Source organism: Hyperolius riggenbachi, chromosome 9 (assembly GCF_040937935.1).
Source record: "Hyperolius riggenbachi isolate aHypRig1 chromosome 9, aHypRig1.pri, whole genome shotgun sequence".
Classification (NCBI taxonomy): Eukaryota; Metazoa; Chordata; class Amphibia; order Anura; family Hyperoliidae; genus Hyperolius; species Hyperolius riggenbachi.
Genome location: NC_090654.1, coordinates 115324815 through 115344709, shown reverse-complemented (window position 1 = coordinate 115344709; position 19895 = coordinate 115324815). Strand labels below are relative to the sequence as shown.

The window sequence follows — 19895 nt, the reverse complement described above, 5'->3', positions numbered from 1 at the left end:
TGCACAAAAGAAACACCGGCATATCGATCAGAACCCCATCAATCTACCATTCATTTGCAATAGATCAATGGTAATTGTACCTCCCCAGAGAGAACTCTCATTGCTTCACTGAGTGGTGGACCAATGAAAATCCTCCCTAGTACTTATGGCGGTTTCCCATTGGTCTTCTGCAAACCAATGGGAGGTCAATGCTTCTGCTGGGGGGGGCCCTGGGATCAGTACACAGACTTTTCAAACATGCAGAAGACTTAAACAGTGGCAGAGGAATCCACAGAAGATGTGAAAATGGAGCGAATGAAAAACTGATGCCACTGTAAGAAACTGATATAATGAAATGGGAAACGGATCAGTTTTTCATCCGGTGTAGTGTGACTCCAGCCTGAGGTGTTTGTAAAACTTACAGACAAGGTGCAGAACATTTATATCACGCTTTCTCCTGGCGGACTCAAATCGCCTGAGCTGCGGCCACTAGGGTGTGCTCTATAGGCAGTAGCAGTGTTAGAGAGTCTTGCCCAAGGACTCCTTACTGAACAGGTATCCAGCCACTACAATGGTTGGAATGGCCAACTCTCTATGGCAGATCACTGCAAAGGGTGTTTGTACAAACAATACCCTCAAATGATGAATTAACTTACTTTAAGGGGAATGCAGTTCGGGTGAACTGATAAGCTTATTTCTAAGATTGAGCATTGTTATTTGTCTATAAGTCATAAATCCCACGCCTGAAAGGCTGTTTGACAGGATTCTGAGAGGAAAGAAAAGGTATAATTATTACAGTGAACAATGTCCATCGGTTTGTTTCAATAGAGGTTCAAGAGATCGTCAGGAGTAATGACAGAAATAATATTATACCCATGGTATAACAGGCATGACAAGGCAATGTATACATTACAAGGCAGGATATACAACATCTACATAAAACAAAACAAAAATAATTACAGAGCATTGGACCTGGGAAAAGATTAACTATTACTGTATAAATCAATAATAGTAATAACTCCTAGATTCTGAGACATGTATTCCGGTTTTCTTCAGCATAATATAACACCTTATTTACAAATATTGTGTGTCTAGCCTACCCTTGAACAGTGAGAAATTAATCTCTGCAATTTTCCAATTAAAAACTATTACCCATACCCAGTTTGTAGCTGATAATGCATAGTGACAAAGAAATGAGTAGCTCAGAATATCTGGAATAAGTAAGGCTTGCTGTATATTAAGGTGGATGTCTAAATTTAGCTGAGAGAATGTTTTCATACAAGTGCCTTACTTTTTGCTACCCACTGTTAGGGCTTGTTTACACTAAGGGCGCTTTCAGCTTTTTTTAAGCGCTGTGATTTCTGAAATTGCCCTAAAAGCACTTGTGCAATGGTTCCCTATGAGAGAGTTCACATATGAGTGGTTTGATTCCGATCCACTCACCAAAGCGCTGCCTGTACCATTTTCAGGAGGATTTGCCTGAATGGAAGGTATAGGGAGATCGCAAAGAGCTTGAAAAAGCACTTTGTATAGAGATTTCCCCAGCGCGTTTAAGAATAAATACATTGTATTTATTATTTTCCGGGTCAAAGAGTTCACTTCCTCACTTGCGTCAGGAAGTGAAAAAATGAATCGCTCTACAAAAGCGCTTAGAAAAGCTCTTTACAAAAAATCGCAACGCGCAGGTAAGCGCCGGGTAGCGCTAAACAAATTGCGCACAAAATCGCTGCCATCAGCTATTGCGATTTTAGATGTGAACAATGTCTTACTAGCTTCCCTGGAACTGGTACTGGATATTGGTACTGGCCTAGCTGGTGCTGACCATTGGTATTGGCCTGACTATTGCTGGCCACTGGTACTTGCTTGGCTGAGTCTGTATACTGGCTAGATAGTGGTACTACTAGCAACTGGTGCTAGGCTGGGGACTGGTACTGGCCTGGCTGGTGTGGGTTACTGGAATTAGCCTGGCTAGGTACTGGCTTTGTTGATGTGGGCTACTGGCATTGGTCTATCTATGTACTGCTGTGGCTAGGTACTGGCATTGGGCTGGCTAGTGCTATTGACATGACTATTAATGGCTGCTGATACTGACCCAGCTAATGCAGGCTACTTGGGTTCTGACCTGCCTGGTGCTGGCTTGGCTGGATCTGGCCTGACTGATGCTGGCACTATCCTGGCATTCCTGACTGCTGGCAATAGCATGTGCATCTCTATATGATACACAACACTTGAGAGCAGATTAGGATAGAGCGCCATGAAGATGGCTATTGGTGCCCTTGATTGCAACTGTGGGCTGAGCCATCCATTTCTTGTACACCGAACATAATACTATTACCATGCAGCAATGGAACAGCACTGGTATGAGAAGTGAATACAAAATGTAAGCAAAGTCAGTAAGCTGCATGTAACCTGATAGCAAATTAGTATTTGCTATCACTTTACATGCAGCTTACTGACTTTGCTTACCTTTCTCTGTCTTATACTGGACAGAGAAAGATAAAGTAATACTGGATCATATAATTTGTCTTACATAAGACTATATGCTTACATGAAGAGGAGGGATTTTAGGTGAGTTTAAAAAAAACCCACCAGGTAAGCAGTGAAGTACATACTATATTTTTTGGACTATAAGGCTCACTTTTTCTCCCCAAAAGTGAGGGAAAAAGTCACTGCATCTTATAGTGCAAATGCAGGGAGTTCCAGACTTGTTAACGCCTGCCAATACGAACCTCAAACCCGCCGCAATGTCAGGGACTCCCTGTATTGTGCCCATGCAGAGGAGGACACAGAGACAAAATGAGAACTAAGTGACAAACGGAGGACACAGGGAGACACAAATGGGCATATCGGAGAACGCAAGGAGGACAGAGGCGGACACACGGGGGACACAGGAGGACACAAGGAGGACAGAGACGGACATACGGGGGACACAGGAGGACACAAGGGAGACAGATGAGGACACAGGGAGACACGAGGTACAAGGGGGCATGAGGTACAAAGAGGGCATAAACCACCAGATGCTTCACCATGGATGCACCAGGTTTAGAATATATTTCCCCCCCCTGGTTTTTGTCCTCTAAATCTAGGTGCGTCTTATAGTCGGGAGCGTCTTATAATCCCGAAAAATACAGGTAATTAACAAAAAAAAAAGGAACTACATACAATCTGCAATCAAACACATTTACCAAATGTTTTTGTATTACAATTACCGGTAGATAACCCCACTGACCACTCAGTTTCATCTAGACTATGTATTTAGTAAACATAGCAGACATTTTATTACAAGATGGTGTTGTAACATTAGCCTGCATATAGACTGCAATATACATTACTGGCATTGACTTCCTCATTGTCTAAATATATATTGCAAGAATATTTACACAAGTGGGATTACGTTAATGTTGGTCAGATACATACTTAAAAGTACATTAATATGAAATTGCCTTAAAGCACACAACCTGCAGCTTTACAGACCTTGTTTATGACATATACTTACTCGACTGCAAACACAGGTCATAGGAACCCCTGCCATGGTGTGATACGATCCAGGAAAGGGACCCTAACTAATTCACTATTGTAATTTACCAGGCTAGGTTTCCAGGGTCACCTGTGTCCCCCACTGTTCCCATTGTTTCTCAGTGTAGTTTGTGATTGTAAATGCATATGAGTCAAGATTTCCCTAATTCACAGGTTGATTTTGGGGAGCCAAGCTAGTTAGTTAAGTAGCGCTAACAAAATTGGTTGTGTGGGTTTGAGCTGGTTGGTGTTGTAGAGCAAATCTTGTTGGCCCTGGAAGTCTTTGTTGGTTCTGTAGATCATTGCCAACCTAGGGTGGTTGGCTTTGTGGTTCAATGTTGATTGGTCCTGTGAAACAGGGTCAGTTGGCTGGTTCTCAAAAGCATGAAACTAGTTTAGTAAAGAACGATTGGTTATTTCTGTGAATCTGAGCTTGTTTCTGCTGGAAAGTAGGGAGATCATTTCTTCTTTCACAGTTTCTTCCACATCCATCTATCAATTTGTCAGCAGGACTTGTGCATATATGAAACATAAGGAGCTAACAGGATAGACAGAGTTTGATATAAGGTAGGTTACACAAAAAAAGTCAGTATTGTTAATGTTTTTTTTTTCTTCTCTTTAAAATAAAATATATTAAAACATGATCTTCAGAAGGCCAGGCCAAGCATCCATGGCTAATTGCTTCTTAAAGTACACATGTCATTAGAGAACTATGGAGGCTGCCATCTTTATTTCCTCCTCCATCCCTATGTGATCGCTGCTTGGCTACTGTAATGCTGCAGAGGAAAAGTGATGATGTTATCAGAGGACCAGGAGGGCCATGGCAAAAGCAGGCAAGGCCATGGCATGGGGTTAAAGGACGCATGGCAGGGATTGGGGAGGGTATGTGGCTGGGCTTCTAAACCAGGAAGTCCATGGGGACCCCATTACTCAGATGAGGTTCATTAGTGAGAGCAGTCTTTGCTGCTGATGTGGCAATACAATATGAAGCAGAGCAACCTGTTTGTTACCATGCAAACCTCAGGTATGCAAGGGAATTAAGATGGCAGCTTCCATGGCTCTTCCATGGCCCTCTAATGACACATAAACCTTTTCTAGATGTGTGTGTGGGGGGGGGGGGGGGAGTCATTTGCGCATCATGGATGAAATTTTCCGTAAACCTTTCAATCGTTCCAGCAGCTCCACTGTGAATTCCTGAAAACGATAAAGAGAAATTTAGCAATAGTTGAACATTCGTGACATTAGACATTCATGCAATAGCAGCAAAATAATACCCTCAATATACGTTGTCTAAATGCTGATAAATGCCATCTTGCAATGTTAGCAGGGCTTTTGACAAGAATGTGGATTTTCCTCTACTTGGTCTCTAAAAAGACATCACATGGCTGCTGACCTGTCACTTGAGGCGCTAAACCCACTACTGCTGAAATTCCGTTACCCCATTTGTTTGCCTGATGAAGCGGGCTGGGCCTGCGAAACACGTTGCATTTTTGGGGGTAACGTATAATAAATCTGTGTATTACTATTGAGACAGTATTTCGTGTCTGCTTTCTGGAGGCAAGCCCACCACTTCCTCCGAGCAATTTTTTTTAAATTTTTTATCTAATTTCATCCTGCTGGCGCCTCTGTTCTACATACTAAATTTCATATATTACGCATCAGCCCGATATATATTTACTCCAGTCAGTTTAGAACTGTGTAATACTGTATATACAGTACAGACCAAAAGTTTGGACACACCTTCTCATTCAAAGAGTTTTCTTTATTTTCATGACTATGAACATTGTAGATTCACACTGAAGGCATCCAAACTATGAATTAACACGTGGAAGTATAGTACATAACCAAAAAGTGTGAAACAACTAAAAATATGTCATATTCTAGGTTCTTCAAAGTAGCCACCTTTTGCTTTGATTACTGCTTTGCACACTCTTGGCATTCTCTTGATGAGCTTCAAGAGGTAGTCACCTGAAATGGTCTTCCAACAGTCTTGAAGGAGTTCCCAGAGATGCTTAGCACTTTTTGGCCCTTTTGCCTTCATTCTCGATACAGAATGTATATTTGGAGAATTTCTGGCTCCTTGCTGAGAAGTTTTACCACATTTTGTGAATGCCAGCTGCGGGATCTCATGAGCAGAGTTGTTTATAATAACAACCTAACTGCTTTTCAGTCAGGTCACACAGAAAGCTTATGGTCCCAGTTCTAAGACTGGAATTACTTTTTAACCTTAAAGAGACACTGAAGCGAAAAAAAAAATTATGATATTATGATTTGTATGTGTAGTACAGCTAAGAAATAAAACATTAAGATCAGATACATCAGTCTAATTGTTTCCAGTACAGGAAGAGTTAAGAAACTCCAGTTGTTATCTCTATGCAAAAAAGCCATTCATTTGTACGACTTTCAAAAGTCGTGGAGAGGGCTGTCTTCTGACTTTTATTATCTCAACTGTTGTATATTAGAGAATGATGCAATGTTAGAAAAAACACCATATACCTGAAAATAAAAATATGAGGATATTTTCTTTGCTGCTAATCTTCTAGTAATTATTCATAGTACACAACCAATTCATTATATCATTTTTTTTTCCGCTTCAGTGTCTCTTTAAAGTTGATCTGAACACATGTTTAAAAAGGCTTCTGCTTCCCTCACTACATCTGCAGGCCTCGAGAACAAAAGCAATTTGACAAGCCTGTCTAATTCTCACTACATATCGTCTGTGATTGGGTCTCAAGAGCGTGAAACCATGTCCTTGGTTGAGCAGACCATAGTGCGGATTGCTGAAAGGTTAGTCAAACAGTAGTCGTTTGATTTTAGTGTCTTGCATCTGTCTACAACAGGGGTGTAAAACTTAAATACACAGTTGTCCGAAATCTAAAATTGGGACCAAGTTATGGGCCAATATCGATCTCTAATGGCCTCCTTTCTCCCTTATACAATTCCCTGGCCCCCTAATGGCCCCTCTCCCTCCCCTATACAGTTCACAGGTGTCTAGTGGTCCTCCCTCCTTTCCTCCCCTATACAGTTCCCTGATGTCTACTGTCCCCCCTCCCTCCCCTATATAGTTCCCTAGTTTCTAGTTGCCCCACTCCCCTATACAGTTCCCTGGTGTCTAGTGGCCCCCCATCCTCTCCCATACAGTTCCCTGGTGTCTAGTGGCCCCTATCTCTCCACTATGTGGCTTCATAGTTTCAGCGCTTAGCCATATAGGCTTAGCACTCAAGTGCTCATGGGCCACACATAATGCAAAGCGGACAAAACAACTTGCAGGACAAATTTGATGGCCGTATTCAGCCTGCAGGCCTGAGTTTGACATGTATGATCTACAATTAGAACTTTGTGCAATAAATCCAGGACTCCAGGCCTGAGGGTATCTGGGCAATCTTTTGGGTGATTGCCCATTCTAATCAATGTCCCAGAAGATAGTAAAATGGAAATAGTGTGTGTGTGGCACAGTCTCTCTACACATTCACATTCATTAGTTGGTCTTACACAAGGTTCTGAGCAGGACCAATTCTTATGTTGCAGGATGAACAATTACAGAACGATCTGCAGCAGAATGTGCTTCTGACTGTAGACAATCATTAATTTTGATCATTGTGTGTAAATAACCTGCATGAGGCCAAAGGTGTATCTTTGATTTGAACTAATTCAGCTGGAGGATCTTCCATCCCTAGTTCATGCCTTTATCACATCTGGACTACTGCAATGCCCTCTATGCAGGCCTTCCAAATAAAGAACTCCACCATCTGCAGCTAGCACAGAATGCTGCTGCAAGGCTGTTAGCAAGCCAACCCCTCCATTTCCACATAACGATCATTTGCTCACTCCACTGGCTACCCATACAATAGAGAATCCTCTTCAAAATCGGCATGCTAACCTTCAAATCTCTACACGCCCTAGGACCATGATACCTAAAGGATTTGTTGCAACTGCATCACACATCCACCAACTGTAAATCAACAAATATAATAATTTGACCACCCCCAGAGTAAAATTAAAAACCTTTGGGACCAGGGCATGCTGCCCTTACCATTAGGAATGCCCTGCCACATCCAATCAAGACAGCTCCAACCCTGGAGGCCACCTGTTTGGTGTGGCATTTATGAATACATATTTTTTCCCCCTGTAACACATCACTATGTACTGGTCTGAGGCAAGCTTATGTGCTTTGGGTCCCACGGAGAAAAGCACATTACAAATGTTTTTTTGTTGTAAAAGACATCAAAAGCAAGCCTCTTGCTCAGGTTTTTTTGTTGGAATTTGTATTTAGCAACAACAGTCTATTATGTATATATCTTTGCATTACCAGATATAGCCACAGGGTAGCAGTGTGTTCTAGTAACAAAGTTCTGACTACATCCTGTGTCTGTAAAAGGAAGTTGTAAATAAACGGTTGTTGTTTGTTATTCTTGGTGTGTATTAGCTAAGAGCCATTACCATGAAGCTGATTAATATCGGTTTCTCCTGACTCCTACATTGCTGCGCACTAAGAAGCTAAATTATAATAGCCCTATGTAATATTTTTTAGTATCAGACCCTTCATGTCCACATGTACGCTTTGTTTTTTCTTTTTGTGATGTTGCTATATATAGGTCGCTGTCACTTACTTCTGTAGGTCTGCTGCATTCTTGAAAGATTTCCTGTGAAAATATAAAAATGTATTTTTACAATGTAAAAATGTAGCTTTTCTTGTCCATCATGTATGTTGGTCACATGTAGAACTTTTTTTTTTTGCACCCATTCTTAGCGAAGCTCTCGATTGTTAGGGCATGTAGAGAATTTGCTGCAACTATTTCTGAACATGGACCTGCCCATTTGCTATGGACCTTAGACCTTCTATAGAATGTCCCCCTTCAAAATTTATTAGACACAGCCGCTTCTTACAAAAAAAATCATATTCAGAACTGTTGTTACCGTATATCCCTACAGCCACTTGAGTTTGAGATTCCACCTGTTATTAGGTTAGATCTGATCTGCATGGTGTTACAGTTCTTATTAGCGGTACACTGCAATCTGAGGCTAAGATCATCTCTGTAGGGTTCAAATGTCCACCACTAACTTCAACACTTTTTAATCTTTTAAGATCAAACAAGCATTTTTTTTTATGCTATAAGTGTGTTTTGTCACTTTTGCTAATGTATGTCAATACATGTTAGCAATTACAGATGTTGCTAATGTCTCATTATTATTTGGAACAACCACATGTATTTTATGGGCAGCATAGTGGATAGCACTCTCGCTTTGTAGTGCTGAGTCCCCAGTTCAAATCCCAGCCAGGAAACTATCTGCAGGGAGTTTGTATGTTCTCCTCCTGTCTGCGTGAGTTTTCTCCGGGCACTCCGGTTTCCTCTCACATCACAAAAACATATAGATAAGTTAATTGGCTTCCGCTTAAAAATTATCCCCAGACTAGTTAAGTTGCCATCCATCTGAAGCTCTGAGTGTGTTACAGGGAGGGGGAGATGCTCATTGCAAAACTGAAAAGGTTATAGGTGGTGTGACACAAATCCCTACTGCCTCACCTTGCATCATGAATGGGACAGGCCAGTTTTTAGGCCAGATAACTTTCACAGAAGGAAAAATAAATCTCTCCTGTGAGCAAAAGTGGGTATGGCTTTAGAGTGAAAGAATATAATTACATGGAGTAAAAGAAGGAGATGATAGGTGGCAAGCTGTGGCGAGAAGTGGAGGTGGGTGCAATAGACAATGGGTGGGGGCAATGAAAATATGTGAGCCTACTGCAGTCATGTAACCTAAAGTGCATTTAAAAAAAAAGTGTGATGTTTACTTCAGTATTGGGAAACATCTGGATAGTCCAGAGGCTTCCCAGGTCCATCTACATGCCACTACAGCGGCTGTGGATGTGCACAATCACCCTGGAGATGCGCGAGTACGTAGCCCATGCCCAGTAGAGGGAAGCGCTCGCACATAGAGGAATTTTCCAAGATTAACGCAAAACAAAAATGGCCACATTTGCTCATCACTATATAGTGACTGCAGATCAGTTAGAAGTAGAGTGATACCCACTGTACAATGTTGTTGGAATTATTAAGAATTGCACAGCTCTTTTATACCACATTTACTCATGTAAATCTGTGGTTCTGTACCTGAAGTTTACATTCTTGTTCCTCTGTAGAGAGATCCAAAAGATCATCAATATCAATCTCTGGTTCAGCATCTTCATTCCTTAGGCCATCCTATTTCAAAAAAGAAAAAGATTGGGGAGATATTCCAATATAACCGTTCTCTAGGTATGAATGTCCATAGTGGAATGCACAGAGTAATAAATGTCAATTGATCTTTCATCTCTCTGTTTCTTTTTCTGTTCCTAGTCTCAGTGTATTTTATTTCAAAAGCAGCGTCACTTGGTTAATTTTTTATTGTTGGTATACCGGTAGCTGTTTTGATTCAGCATTATAAATGAGTAGGCAGAGATAGATAAAGGGTAAGGTAAATAAGGAGAGATACTGGGGATGCAACAACAGTGTTCTCCCCAGGCTCTTTTAGCCGGGTGATCCAGCCGGCTAGTTTTGGTGAGCACCCGTCTGGCATCGGCTCACAACCTCTTCTGTTGTAAGCAGAGTTGTGCAGAAAAGTGCCGGCCTTCCATTCGCTTATCTCACCCCACCCGGTTACTTTTTCATGCCACCCGGCTGGAAAGAATTTCTGGGGAGAACACTGAACAATGTATGTAACATGCACCCAGGATTCAAGGTTAGCAAGTATTCAAAGAATGTGTGTAACCCTAGCACTCTTTATTTTCACGTGAGATAAAAATAAAACAATGTAAAAAGACAGTTTTCCACATTTTTTTTTAATTTCTGATTCTGCGGTTTGCATTTTTTTAGATTCCAAATCCTATTTGCTTTTGGTAATTTTTTCAGTGAAACTGTATGTAATTAACTTCACATTTGCATGCAAAGTTAGGCCCCGTTCACACTGCACGCGTTTCCAGCCGCGTTTTGGAATTGCGTGCAGGTGGCCGACACGCACGACATCAGACATTGCATATAGTGCAATGTCTGATGTTCACACTGCATGCGTTCCGGACCTGTGCGGTCCGGGAACGCATGCTGCATGCATTTTTTGTAAAAACGCATGGCTGTCCCATTCACTTTTCAGTGATGGGATCAGCCACGCAACGCACACAAACGCGGATGGCGTGCGTTCGTACGCGTTGCGGTCCGCACGCGTTCCGCACGCATGGCCATCCGCGTTTGTGATGTGAACGGTTTTGGAATTGCGAAAATTTGCAATTCCCATTGACTTGCATGCTCAGTTTAGAAAAAGCATAAATGTAGGCCTTTTGTTTTCTGCAGAAAATTTGCATTAAAAAATTCACACAGTAACGCAAGTCAAATGCATTGCCATTGACTTGCAGTAGCTGTGCAGTGAACGTGAATTTGCAAAAATGCAAATCACATGGAAATTCTGTTTTGTGTGAAAGGTGCCTTACAGTATCGTTACCTGCTCCTTTTCACTGACCTAAGTTCCCCTCTGAAAGCAGACAATGTGAGATCATCAGAAAACCACAGAAAAAGGACGGAAAAGAGCCAGACAAATGAGGAAGCTTTGTGGTTCTTAAAGCTGGACAGTTGAGGAAGTGATTTATGACTTTGGTTGCTTAAAAAGCAATCCCCTTGATTCAGAGCTATACATCAAGAAGGATTATGAGAAAATTATTTGTTACTTTAATTTTATCTGCAAAGGCCGCCACATCTATAGCTAAACCTTCCTGTCAGTACTGTGAGTGCTGGGTGTGTAAGTTTTCTGATTAGTGCAGGTGATAGTGGCTGGATGGTGTAAGTAGTGGCTGGATGGTTAAGGGCTCTGCCTCTGACGCAGGAGACCAGGGTTCGAATCACGGCTCTGCCTGTTCAGTAAGCCAGCACCTATTCAGTAGGAGACCTTAGGCAAGTCTCCCTAACACTGCTACTGCCTATAGAGCGCGTCCTAGTGGCTGCAGCTCTGGCGCTTTGAGTCCGCCAGGAGAAAAGCGCGATATAAATGTTATTTGTCTTGTCTTGTCTTTGTCTTGATACTCCTTTACAGATGTAATAAATTCTCCTCCGTGCAGCTTATTACCCATGCAAAAAAAGAGGAGCATTGGAGTGTTATTGGGCAGTCAGTATTTTTAAAAGTGCACTAAACCATACAGATTTTCTGAGAGGTGTGTGTGTGGGGGGGGGGGGGGGGGGGGGGAGTCAACATTTATTTAAGATATGCATAGCAGGCTGTAAAATGACATTAAGATGTAATCTTCAAAATAATTTTGTTATTAACCCCTTCATGACAAGCAGACTTATAAAAACATCCTGCTAGAGCCTCTTAAAGTGAACCTAAAGCCACTAAAAAAAATGAGATTAACTCACCTGGGGCTTCCCTCAGCCCCCTGCAGACGATTGGTGCCCTCGCAGCTCCGGTCCGATGCTTCTGGACCCGCCGGCGACGACTTCCGGTTTGCCGTCACCGGCCGACAGGCATGGGAACGTGAGTGATTGTTTGCGTTCCCAGCCTGTATATTGTTCGCGTTCCCAGCCTGTATATTGCCCCCTATGCTGCTATTGCGGCCTCCTGAACCTAAAGCCACTAAAAAAAAATGAGATTAACTCACCTGGGGCTTCCCTCAGCCCCCTGCAGACGATTGGTGCCCTCGCAGCTCCGGTCCGATGCTTCTGGACCCGCCAGCGACGGCTTCCGGTTTCGCCGACACCGGCTGCCAGGCATGGAAACGCGAGTGATTGTTCGCGTTCCCAGCCTATATATTGCCCCCTATGCTGCTATTGCGGCCTCCTGGCTGCAATAGCAGCATAGGGGGCGATATACAGGCTGGGAACGCGAACAATCACTCGCGTTCCCGTGCCTGTCGGCCGGTGACGGCCAAACCGGAAGTGTTCGCCAGCGGGTCCTGGGCCATCGGAGTGGAGCTGCGAGGGCACCGATCGTCTGCAGGGGGCTGAGGGAAGCCCCAGGTGAGTTAATCTCATTTTTTTTTTTTGACTTTAGGTTATCTTTAACGGCACCAGGACGTTATTATAAGTCAAACAGTGCTGCTGCCGATGTGCGCGTGCAGGTGCGTTCCCGTGCATGTGAGATTAGTGAGAAAAAAAAACACCATAAAAAATACACCTTTATTTCCAAATAATATATTGTCACCATACTTTGTACTACTGACATAAATAAAATCTTGTGATAACCAGGACAAATAGGCAGATAAAATGTGTGGGTTTTATTTATTTTTTCATTTTTTCCTTGTTTTGCCTTTTAAAATGCATAGAAAACAAAATAATTACTGAAAACAAATATCAACCCCACAAAGCCTAATTGGTGGCGAAAAAAACAAGATATAGATAATTTCATTGTGATTAGTAGTGATTAAAGGGAACCTGAAGCGAGTAAAATTTTTTAAAATAAATAATGTAGCTGCAAATGAATATTACATACTTACCTCACCATCAGTTCCTCTCAAGAAGCTCACCATTTTCTTCTTACAGTAATCCCTTCCAGTTCTGCCAATATTTTGTCAGAACTGAAATATACCAGTTGCTGTCAGTTATATACAAACAGCTGTCAGTTACAACTGAATGTGCAGGTAGTGTCCATGTTTCCCTATGGCTCAAGTGGGTGATATTACAGTTTAACAGTGTGCTGACCGGTAAGCTGTTATAGAGTAATGTCCATTTTTAAAATGGAGGACAGAGAATACCATTGATCACCAAGGACAAACAGGACGCAGGAGAGGAGAAAGAGATTGAGGAGTAGACTACACAGGATGAAAGTATGACCTGCGTATAATTATTTTGACTTTTTATTTTCAGTTCAGGCTCTCTTTAAGGGTCTGACCCCCCCCCCCCCACCGCTGTGCCCACTGTTCCCCCTTCCTGGCTGCTACCCCCTCCAGGCTACCTAGGGGGGGGGGGGGGGGTTGCATTCTCACAAGTTTGCCTCCGCTGCACAAGGCAATCGAAAGTATATTGGACAGAGTGTCCAATATACTTTCCTTCTCTTTGCTGACTAGACATAAAATTTAATGAAGCAAAGTATACTGTCCAATATACTTTTCTTCCATACTACAATAATGTGCAAATAGTGGAAAGAGAGGCAGGAATTCCCCATCTCCCCGTTTTCCCCTACTGTGTTCATATTTTTAGTTAAAAAGTAGTTGAACTTGGTGGACGTATGTCCTTTTTCAACCCAAATAACTATAATGTAACTATGTAGTGAGAATTGATTCATTGTTTCTATCAGTCTATGGAGTTTTTGTGAAGTCCCACAAAGTTTTGTAGAACTTAAATTTGCATTGCACTTTCGCTACGCCACTGAATAGGTGTCCTATCCCTGCTTCATCCCCACCCTAGTTGCAGCTGTAGTCTATAGCCTTCCCCTCCTCTGTGCGTGAAAAACTTAATCTCACTGCCCCCTCCCTGGTGACACAAAGGACACAACGTAGACTCTACCGCATGTGGTGTATTCGGTGGGGCACCTGTCATGGGTGGCTGCACACTCCCTCCTCACTCCTCCAATCCACTGTGTGAACATAGTGCCTTTTCCCCTTGATCTCTGCCAGCCGTGACTTTTTTGAAGTTACGTCGGCTGGCCAGTCACATGACATAGCTGCCACGGTGACAGCAAGCTTGCCTGCTCTGTTTAAAAATTTCTGGGCTTGGATTTGTAACCCCTAGTGGCTAGCCATAGGCTGCAGCTCTTCAAAGAGAGGAGGCAGTCTGGGTAGAAAGGGGCACATACTCATATTTTTCCGACACTCCTGAACATAACACGCACCTAGGTTTAGAGGACAAAAAAAGGGAAAAAAAGATATATACTAAATCTGGTCCATCCATGGTGAAGGGCATCTTGTGGATTATGCCCCTTTGTACCTTATGGGCCCTTGTACCTCTTGTGTTTCCCTGTGTCCTCCCCATTCCCCCTTGTGTCCTCCTGATTCACCCATGTGTCCGCCTCTGTTTTCCTTGTTTCTTCCTCTATGCCCCTTTGTGTCCCCGTGTCCTCCGTTTGTCTCCCTGTGTCCTCCTCTACATGGACACAGTACAGGGAGTCCCCGACATTTTGGTGGGTTGGAGGTTTGTATCGGAAGGTCAGGAACTCCCTGCATTTGGACTACAAGATGCAATTACTTTTTTCTGCCACTTTTGGAGGAGAAAAAGTGAGTCTTATAATCCAAAAAATACAGTATGTCGGCAGTACATACATGAGCACCCAGAGTCCCTCCCCCTTCCCCATGCACGAGCCTGAGCTGTGGTTTTCACGCTTCTGGCCTGTAGATGGCACTGTGACATTACTGTGATACTACTGTGATACTACTGTGATACTGATGTTGAAGGGTTGTTGATTCCTGTTCCTGCCTGTCAGTGTATGTGCTGGAGATATAAAGCAAAGCATTGCTTAATGTACAGAACTGCAGCAACTTGTAAATAAACCTAGTTCTAGTTATTCTGCATTCTGTGATTACTGAACACATCATTAGCGACAAAAAATCTAAAAAGTTAGTTAATTGCCTATGAAGAGGAAAGGCTCTGGATCCTATAGGGCCCTCCCTGTCCTCTCTCAGTGAAATCGTTCCAGCGCTGTTACCTGTTCAAATGTGCAGACAGGGAAGGCTCTATAGGATTCTAGAGCCTTGCCTTTACATAGGTATTTGATTTTTTATTTCACTTCAGTGTTACTTCAAGCGTGTGAACAAGGCTTTAGCCTGATCCTGCAGCCAGCTGTGTATGTAGTTACATGGATAATAGGAAGGGGTATAAACCTATAACTTTGTACAAACATACAACAACTGTACAGCAGCCCTGACGCCATTGATACATCGACACGGCTGACTTGCAGAGGGCTTTATTCTCTCCCTCCTCCGCCCACTTTATCGTGCGCCGCTCTGTTGGCCCTTCTCCCCCCACCATAGCAACAGAATGTGTCCCTAGCCAGCAGGCTAGCAACACATCTGTGCAGAACTTGGCCTAAATTGTCACCTTAGGGACCGAGTCCCTTCTTGGCAACATTCATCGTTTGTGTGTACCCAGCTTATGTCTAATGCCATAATATACAATACATCTGGAGGTAGACTGAACTTCCCTTTATTATTTGAGAAGGTGTGTGGTGAGATTCCACACTTGAGTTGCCAGGTTCACGCACCCATTGAAGTTATTTTTAGGATGCCTCACTGTGTCTGCTGGATTTTGTATTATAGATAATACAACAAGAGGGGTGGAGAGACGTCTGAAGGTGTGATGTCCTGAAAATCCTAAAGTGTTCAGGAACACAACCAGGAATACAGCAGACAGGTGTCATTGGCACAGTCCCCAAGAAGTACCACATAAGTAAGTGCCTCAGTAAAACAGACTCCACCCTTTATAACTGAAGTATCACTTTTGGGTGGATTGATTTTGCAAGTAGTTATGCCAGTCCAGCTTGCTAGATAGTACTGTGTATCAGAAGGCCTAAATTGGCAGGCCCTAAATAACTGCTGGATGACAGTAAAGACACGTTAGTCACGAAGAATGCAAACTTGTGAAATTGGTATTATGCCTGTGGCAGACATTGACAGTGCTGCACTCTGTACAGACTGCATGATATATACTGGCTTATCATACAGTAATGGATACAGTGGTCGACAGGAAAATCTTGGTTATAGTTATCAGCCATATCTAGCACCCCTCTGCACACCAAAGAAGAAAAAGATGAGAAGCTACGCAATGCATCAAAATGTGGGTATCATAGATTGTGGGCAGGAAAAAATTCACAAATACTGAATTATAGCTATACTTGTCCTGCAAAGAACTTAAAGTGTACCTAAGACAATGGATGCATGCAAAAGGATTTATACTTACCTGGCGATTCTTCCAGCCCCCTGTAATCCATCAGCATCTTTGCCGTCCTCCGGGTCCCCTCCATTGCACCGCTATAACCCCGGTAAAGTCCATGATCGAGCCAGTCGGAAACCACTGCGCACCTTCAAATCCCATTCCCATAGCCGGGATCTTTCTGCACATATGCGATTTGTTAAGACTGTAACAGTACAGGGGCAAACCAAGGATTTTCAAGGTGGGGGGGGGGGGGGGGAATTCCTGAAAGGTCTCCCTCAGCCTCGCACAATACAGTATAATAATATGGTAGGACATCATTCTGGGTACACATAATGCAATTTCCCGTCCAACTGACAGGATCTGACAATTATTTCCGACACCTCCGATCTGCTCCCTATCGACAACGGGATCAATCAGGAGCAGTTTGGATACAGATAATAATGAGGACAGGACAGCCAACATTGCTATTGAAGGAGAACGTGAAGCATTCACACAGCAAGGCACAAGGCTATGCTCATACTTTACTCTGTTAAGTTCCCCAGAGCTGCTCCAGTTATAGAAATGGCCGGCCACTTCCCCTTTGGCCGGTTTCTAGTTTTGGCTATAAACATAGCTACCAACTGTCCCTCTTTTGGAGAGACATTCCCTCTTTGGGAGACCATTCCCTCTGTCCCTCTTTCTCGCTCATTTGTCCCTCTTTCAGGACTGATGTACATATCTTTGGAATTATATGTACAGGATCTTCTCAAAAAATTAACATATTGTGTTAAAGTTCATTATTTTCTGTAATGTACTGATAAACATTAGACCTTCATATATTTTAGATTCAAATACACACAACTGAAGTAGTTCAAGCCTTTTATTGTTTTAATATTGATGATTTTGGCATACAGCTCATGAAAACCCAAATTTCCTATCTCAAAAAATTAGCATATTTCATCCGACCAATAAAAGAAAAGTGTTTTTAAAACAAAAAAAGTCAACCTTCAAATAATTATGTTCAGTTAGGCACTCAATACTTGGTCGGGAATCCTTTTGCATAAATGACTGCTTCAATGCGGCATAGCATGGAGGCAATCAGCCTGTGGCACTGCTCAGGTGTTATGGAGGCCCAGGATGATTCGATAGCGGCCTTAAGCTCATCCAGAGTGTTGGGTCTTGCGTCTCTCAACTTTCTCTTCACAATATCCCACATATTCTCTATGGGGCTCAGGTCAGGCGAGTTGGTAGGCCAATTGAGCACAGTAATACCATGGTCAGTAAACCATTTACCAGTGGTTTTGGCACTGTGAGCAGGTGCCAGGTCGTGCTAAAAAATGAAATCTTCATCTCCATAAAGCTTTTCACCAGATGGAAGCATGAACCCACTTTTGAACCAGAAACAGCGGCAGAAGTGCCTGACCTGGGCTACAGAGAAGCAGCACTGGACTGTTGCTCAGTGGTCCAAAGTACTTTTTTCGGATGAAAGCAACTTTTACATATCATTCGGAAATCAAGGTGCCAGAGTCTGGAGGAAGACTGGGGAAAGGGAAATGCCAAAATGCCTGAAGTCCAGTGTCAAGTACCCACAGTCATGGTCTGGGGTGCCATGTCAGCTGCTGGTGTTGGTCCACTCTGTTTTATCAAGGGCAGGGTCAATGCAGCTAGCTATCAGGAGACTTTGGAGCACTTCATGCTTCCATCTGGTGAAAAGCTTTATGGAGACGAAGATTTCATTTTCCAGCACGACCTGGCACCTGCTCACAGTGCCAAAACCACTGGTAAATGGTTTACTGACCATGGTATTACTGTGCTCAATTGGCCTGCCAACTCTCCTGACCTGAACCCCATAGAGAATCTGTGGGATATTGTAAAGAGGAAGTTGAGAGATGCAAGACCCAACACTCTGGATGAGCTTAAGGCCGCTATCGAAGCATCCTGGGCCTCCATAACACCTGAGCAGTGCCACAGGCTGATTGCCTGCATGCCACGCCGCATTGAAGCAGTCATTTCTGCAAAAGGATTCCCGACCAAGTATTGAGTGCATAACTAAACATAATTATTTGAAGGTTGACTTTTTTTTGTTTTAAAAACACTTTCTTTTATTGGTCGGATGAAATATGCTAATTTTTTGAGATAGGAAATTTGGGTTTTCATGAACTGTATGCCAAAATCATCAATATTAAAACAATAAAAGGCTTGAACTACTTCAGTTGTGTGTATTTGAATCTAAAATATATGAAAGTCTAATGTTTATCAGTACATTACAGAAAATAATGAACTTTAACACAATATGCTAATTTTTTGAGAAGATCCTGTATTTTTTACTGAAAATGTGTTTCTAAACTTTACTCCCATCCTTGGAATTGATATATTTTTTATTTTCATAGATTGATAAGAAGGAAAATGAACCTGTATAGATAGGATCAGTGTGGTTTGAACTGTAAAACAACATATTTTTCTTATGAACTATGAAATCTTTATGTTCTGGGTAATTAGTAGTATTCTGTGGACGTGATTAGGAGTTTGGCAGGGGCGTGCCTTAAGTGTCCCTCTTTTGTAACTCAAAAAGTTGGACGGTATGCACTTGCACAATTATGGAGTACTTCTGACAAATATGTATGTATCGACTGATATTTGAGATGACGTTACACACAGTAGGGGGTACTTACCTAGCACAGTTATTGATAAAAGGGTCCAATATATGAAAACGTTGACAAGCATTGCTCTACATGTATTCACACTCTGTACAAACATACGCTGCACGCACATGCCATACACTTACCCACGCTATAACCTACTCTGTTAATGTATGCCTACACAGTGTAATCTTACATCATGTACATCCACTTGATCTATACATAAGTGGTGTACATTTACCCTCACAATGTCCACCCATGCCTGTACATATGTGCTGTGCCCTTACCCATGTGTGTGATGACGAGGGCAAGGATACATGTACAGCATGTCTGTGACAGTGAATGGGTAGAGGTACTTGCACAGCACAGCATGTGTTTGTGTACACTGGATGAGATCAGGTACAGCATGGATGTGTGCATTGATCGAGTACATACAGCAGGCTGGATGTGTGTGTACGGTGTGTAGCATTTGTTGCTGTGTATGTAGCAGCTTGTTGCTCTGTTTATCTGTGCACTCATTATCATATATATTAGACAGAGCTTCATTTGCTGGGAGTTTGTATGGGTGGAGTGTGTGGACTTTGATTTACAGTGCAGTAACTGTGTAGTGCTGTGAGTGGGTGGGTGCTGAGTTTGTGGAACGTCGGGGAGGGGGGTTGAGGGTGTGTGTGACTGAGGGCGTGACGGCTGCAATTCTGTGCAGATCCTTTTTTTCCAGTCACTGCCAAAGAATGGATCCATCTGACATCATATTGAGTCACCAACCTGAGACACAATGCTCCCTTCAGATTTAATAAACATATCTTCGATACCTTAGATGGTTTAGGTTAGATTTGCTGCAAGGAGTGACTTCTGACAATGTATAGTCGAGTACACACTGAAGGTGTCCTGATTGAATCGGTTAGCGGGAATTCGGCTGTTAATGGGAATTAATGTTCATTTCCAATCAACTACCGTGGCG

The 19895-nt window shown here is 42.7% G+C and overlaps 1 protein-coding gene across 1 annotated transcript in view; it reads right to left on the bottom strand.

The window, feature by feature from the left end:
* Window positions 1–4610: 4610 nt before the first annotated feature.
* PPP1R14D (protein phosphatase 1 regulatory inhibitor subunit 14D) overlaps window positions 4611–19895 on the bottom strand; it is a 73413-nt gene continuing 58128 nt past the window's right edge. Inside the window, exons 2-4 of the mRNA XM_068251670.1 lie at window positions 9606–9695; window positions 8106–8138; window positions 4611–4689 (exon numbers count right to left, since the gene is read on the bottom strand). Of these exons, the coding sequence (XP_068107771.1) occupies window positions 4621–4689; window positions 8106–8138; window positions 9606–9695 (192 nt within the window). The 3' untranslated portion in view covers window positions 4611–4620. The remainder of the gene's footprint in view (window positions 4690–8105; window positions 8139–9605; window positions 9696–19895) is intronic.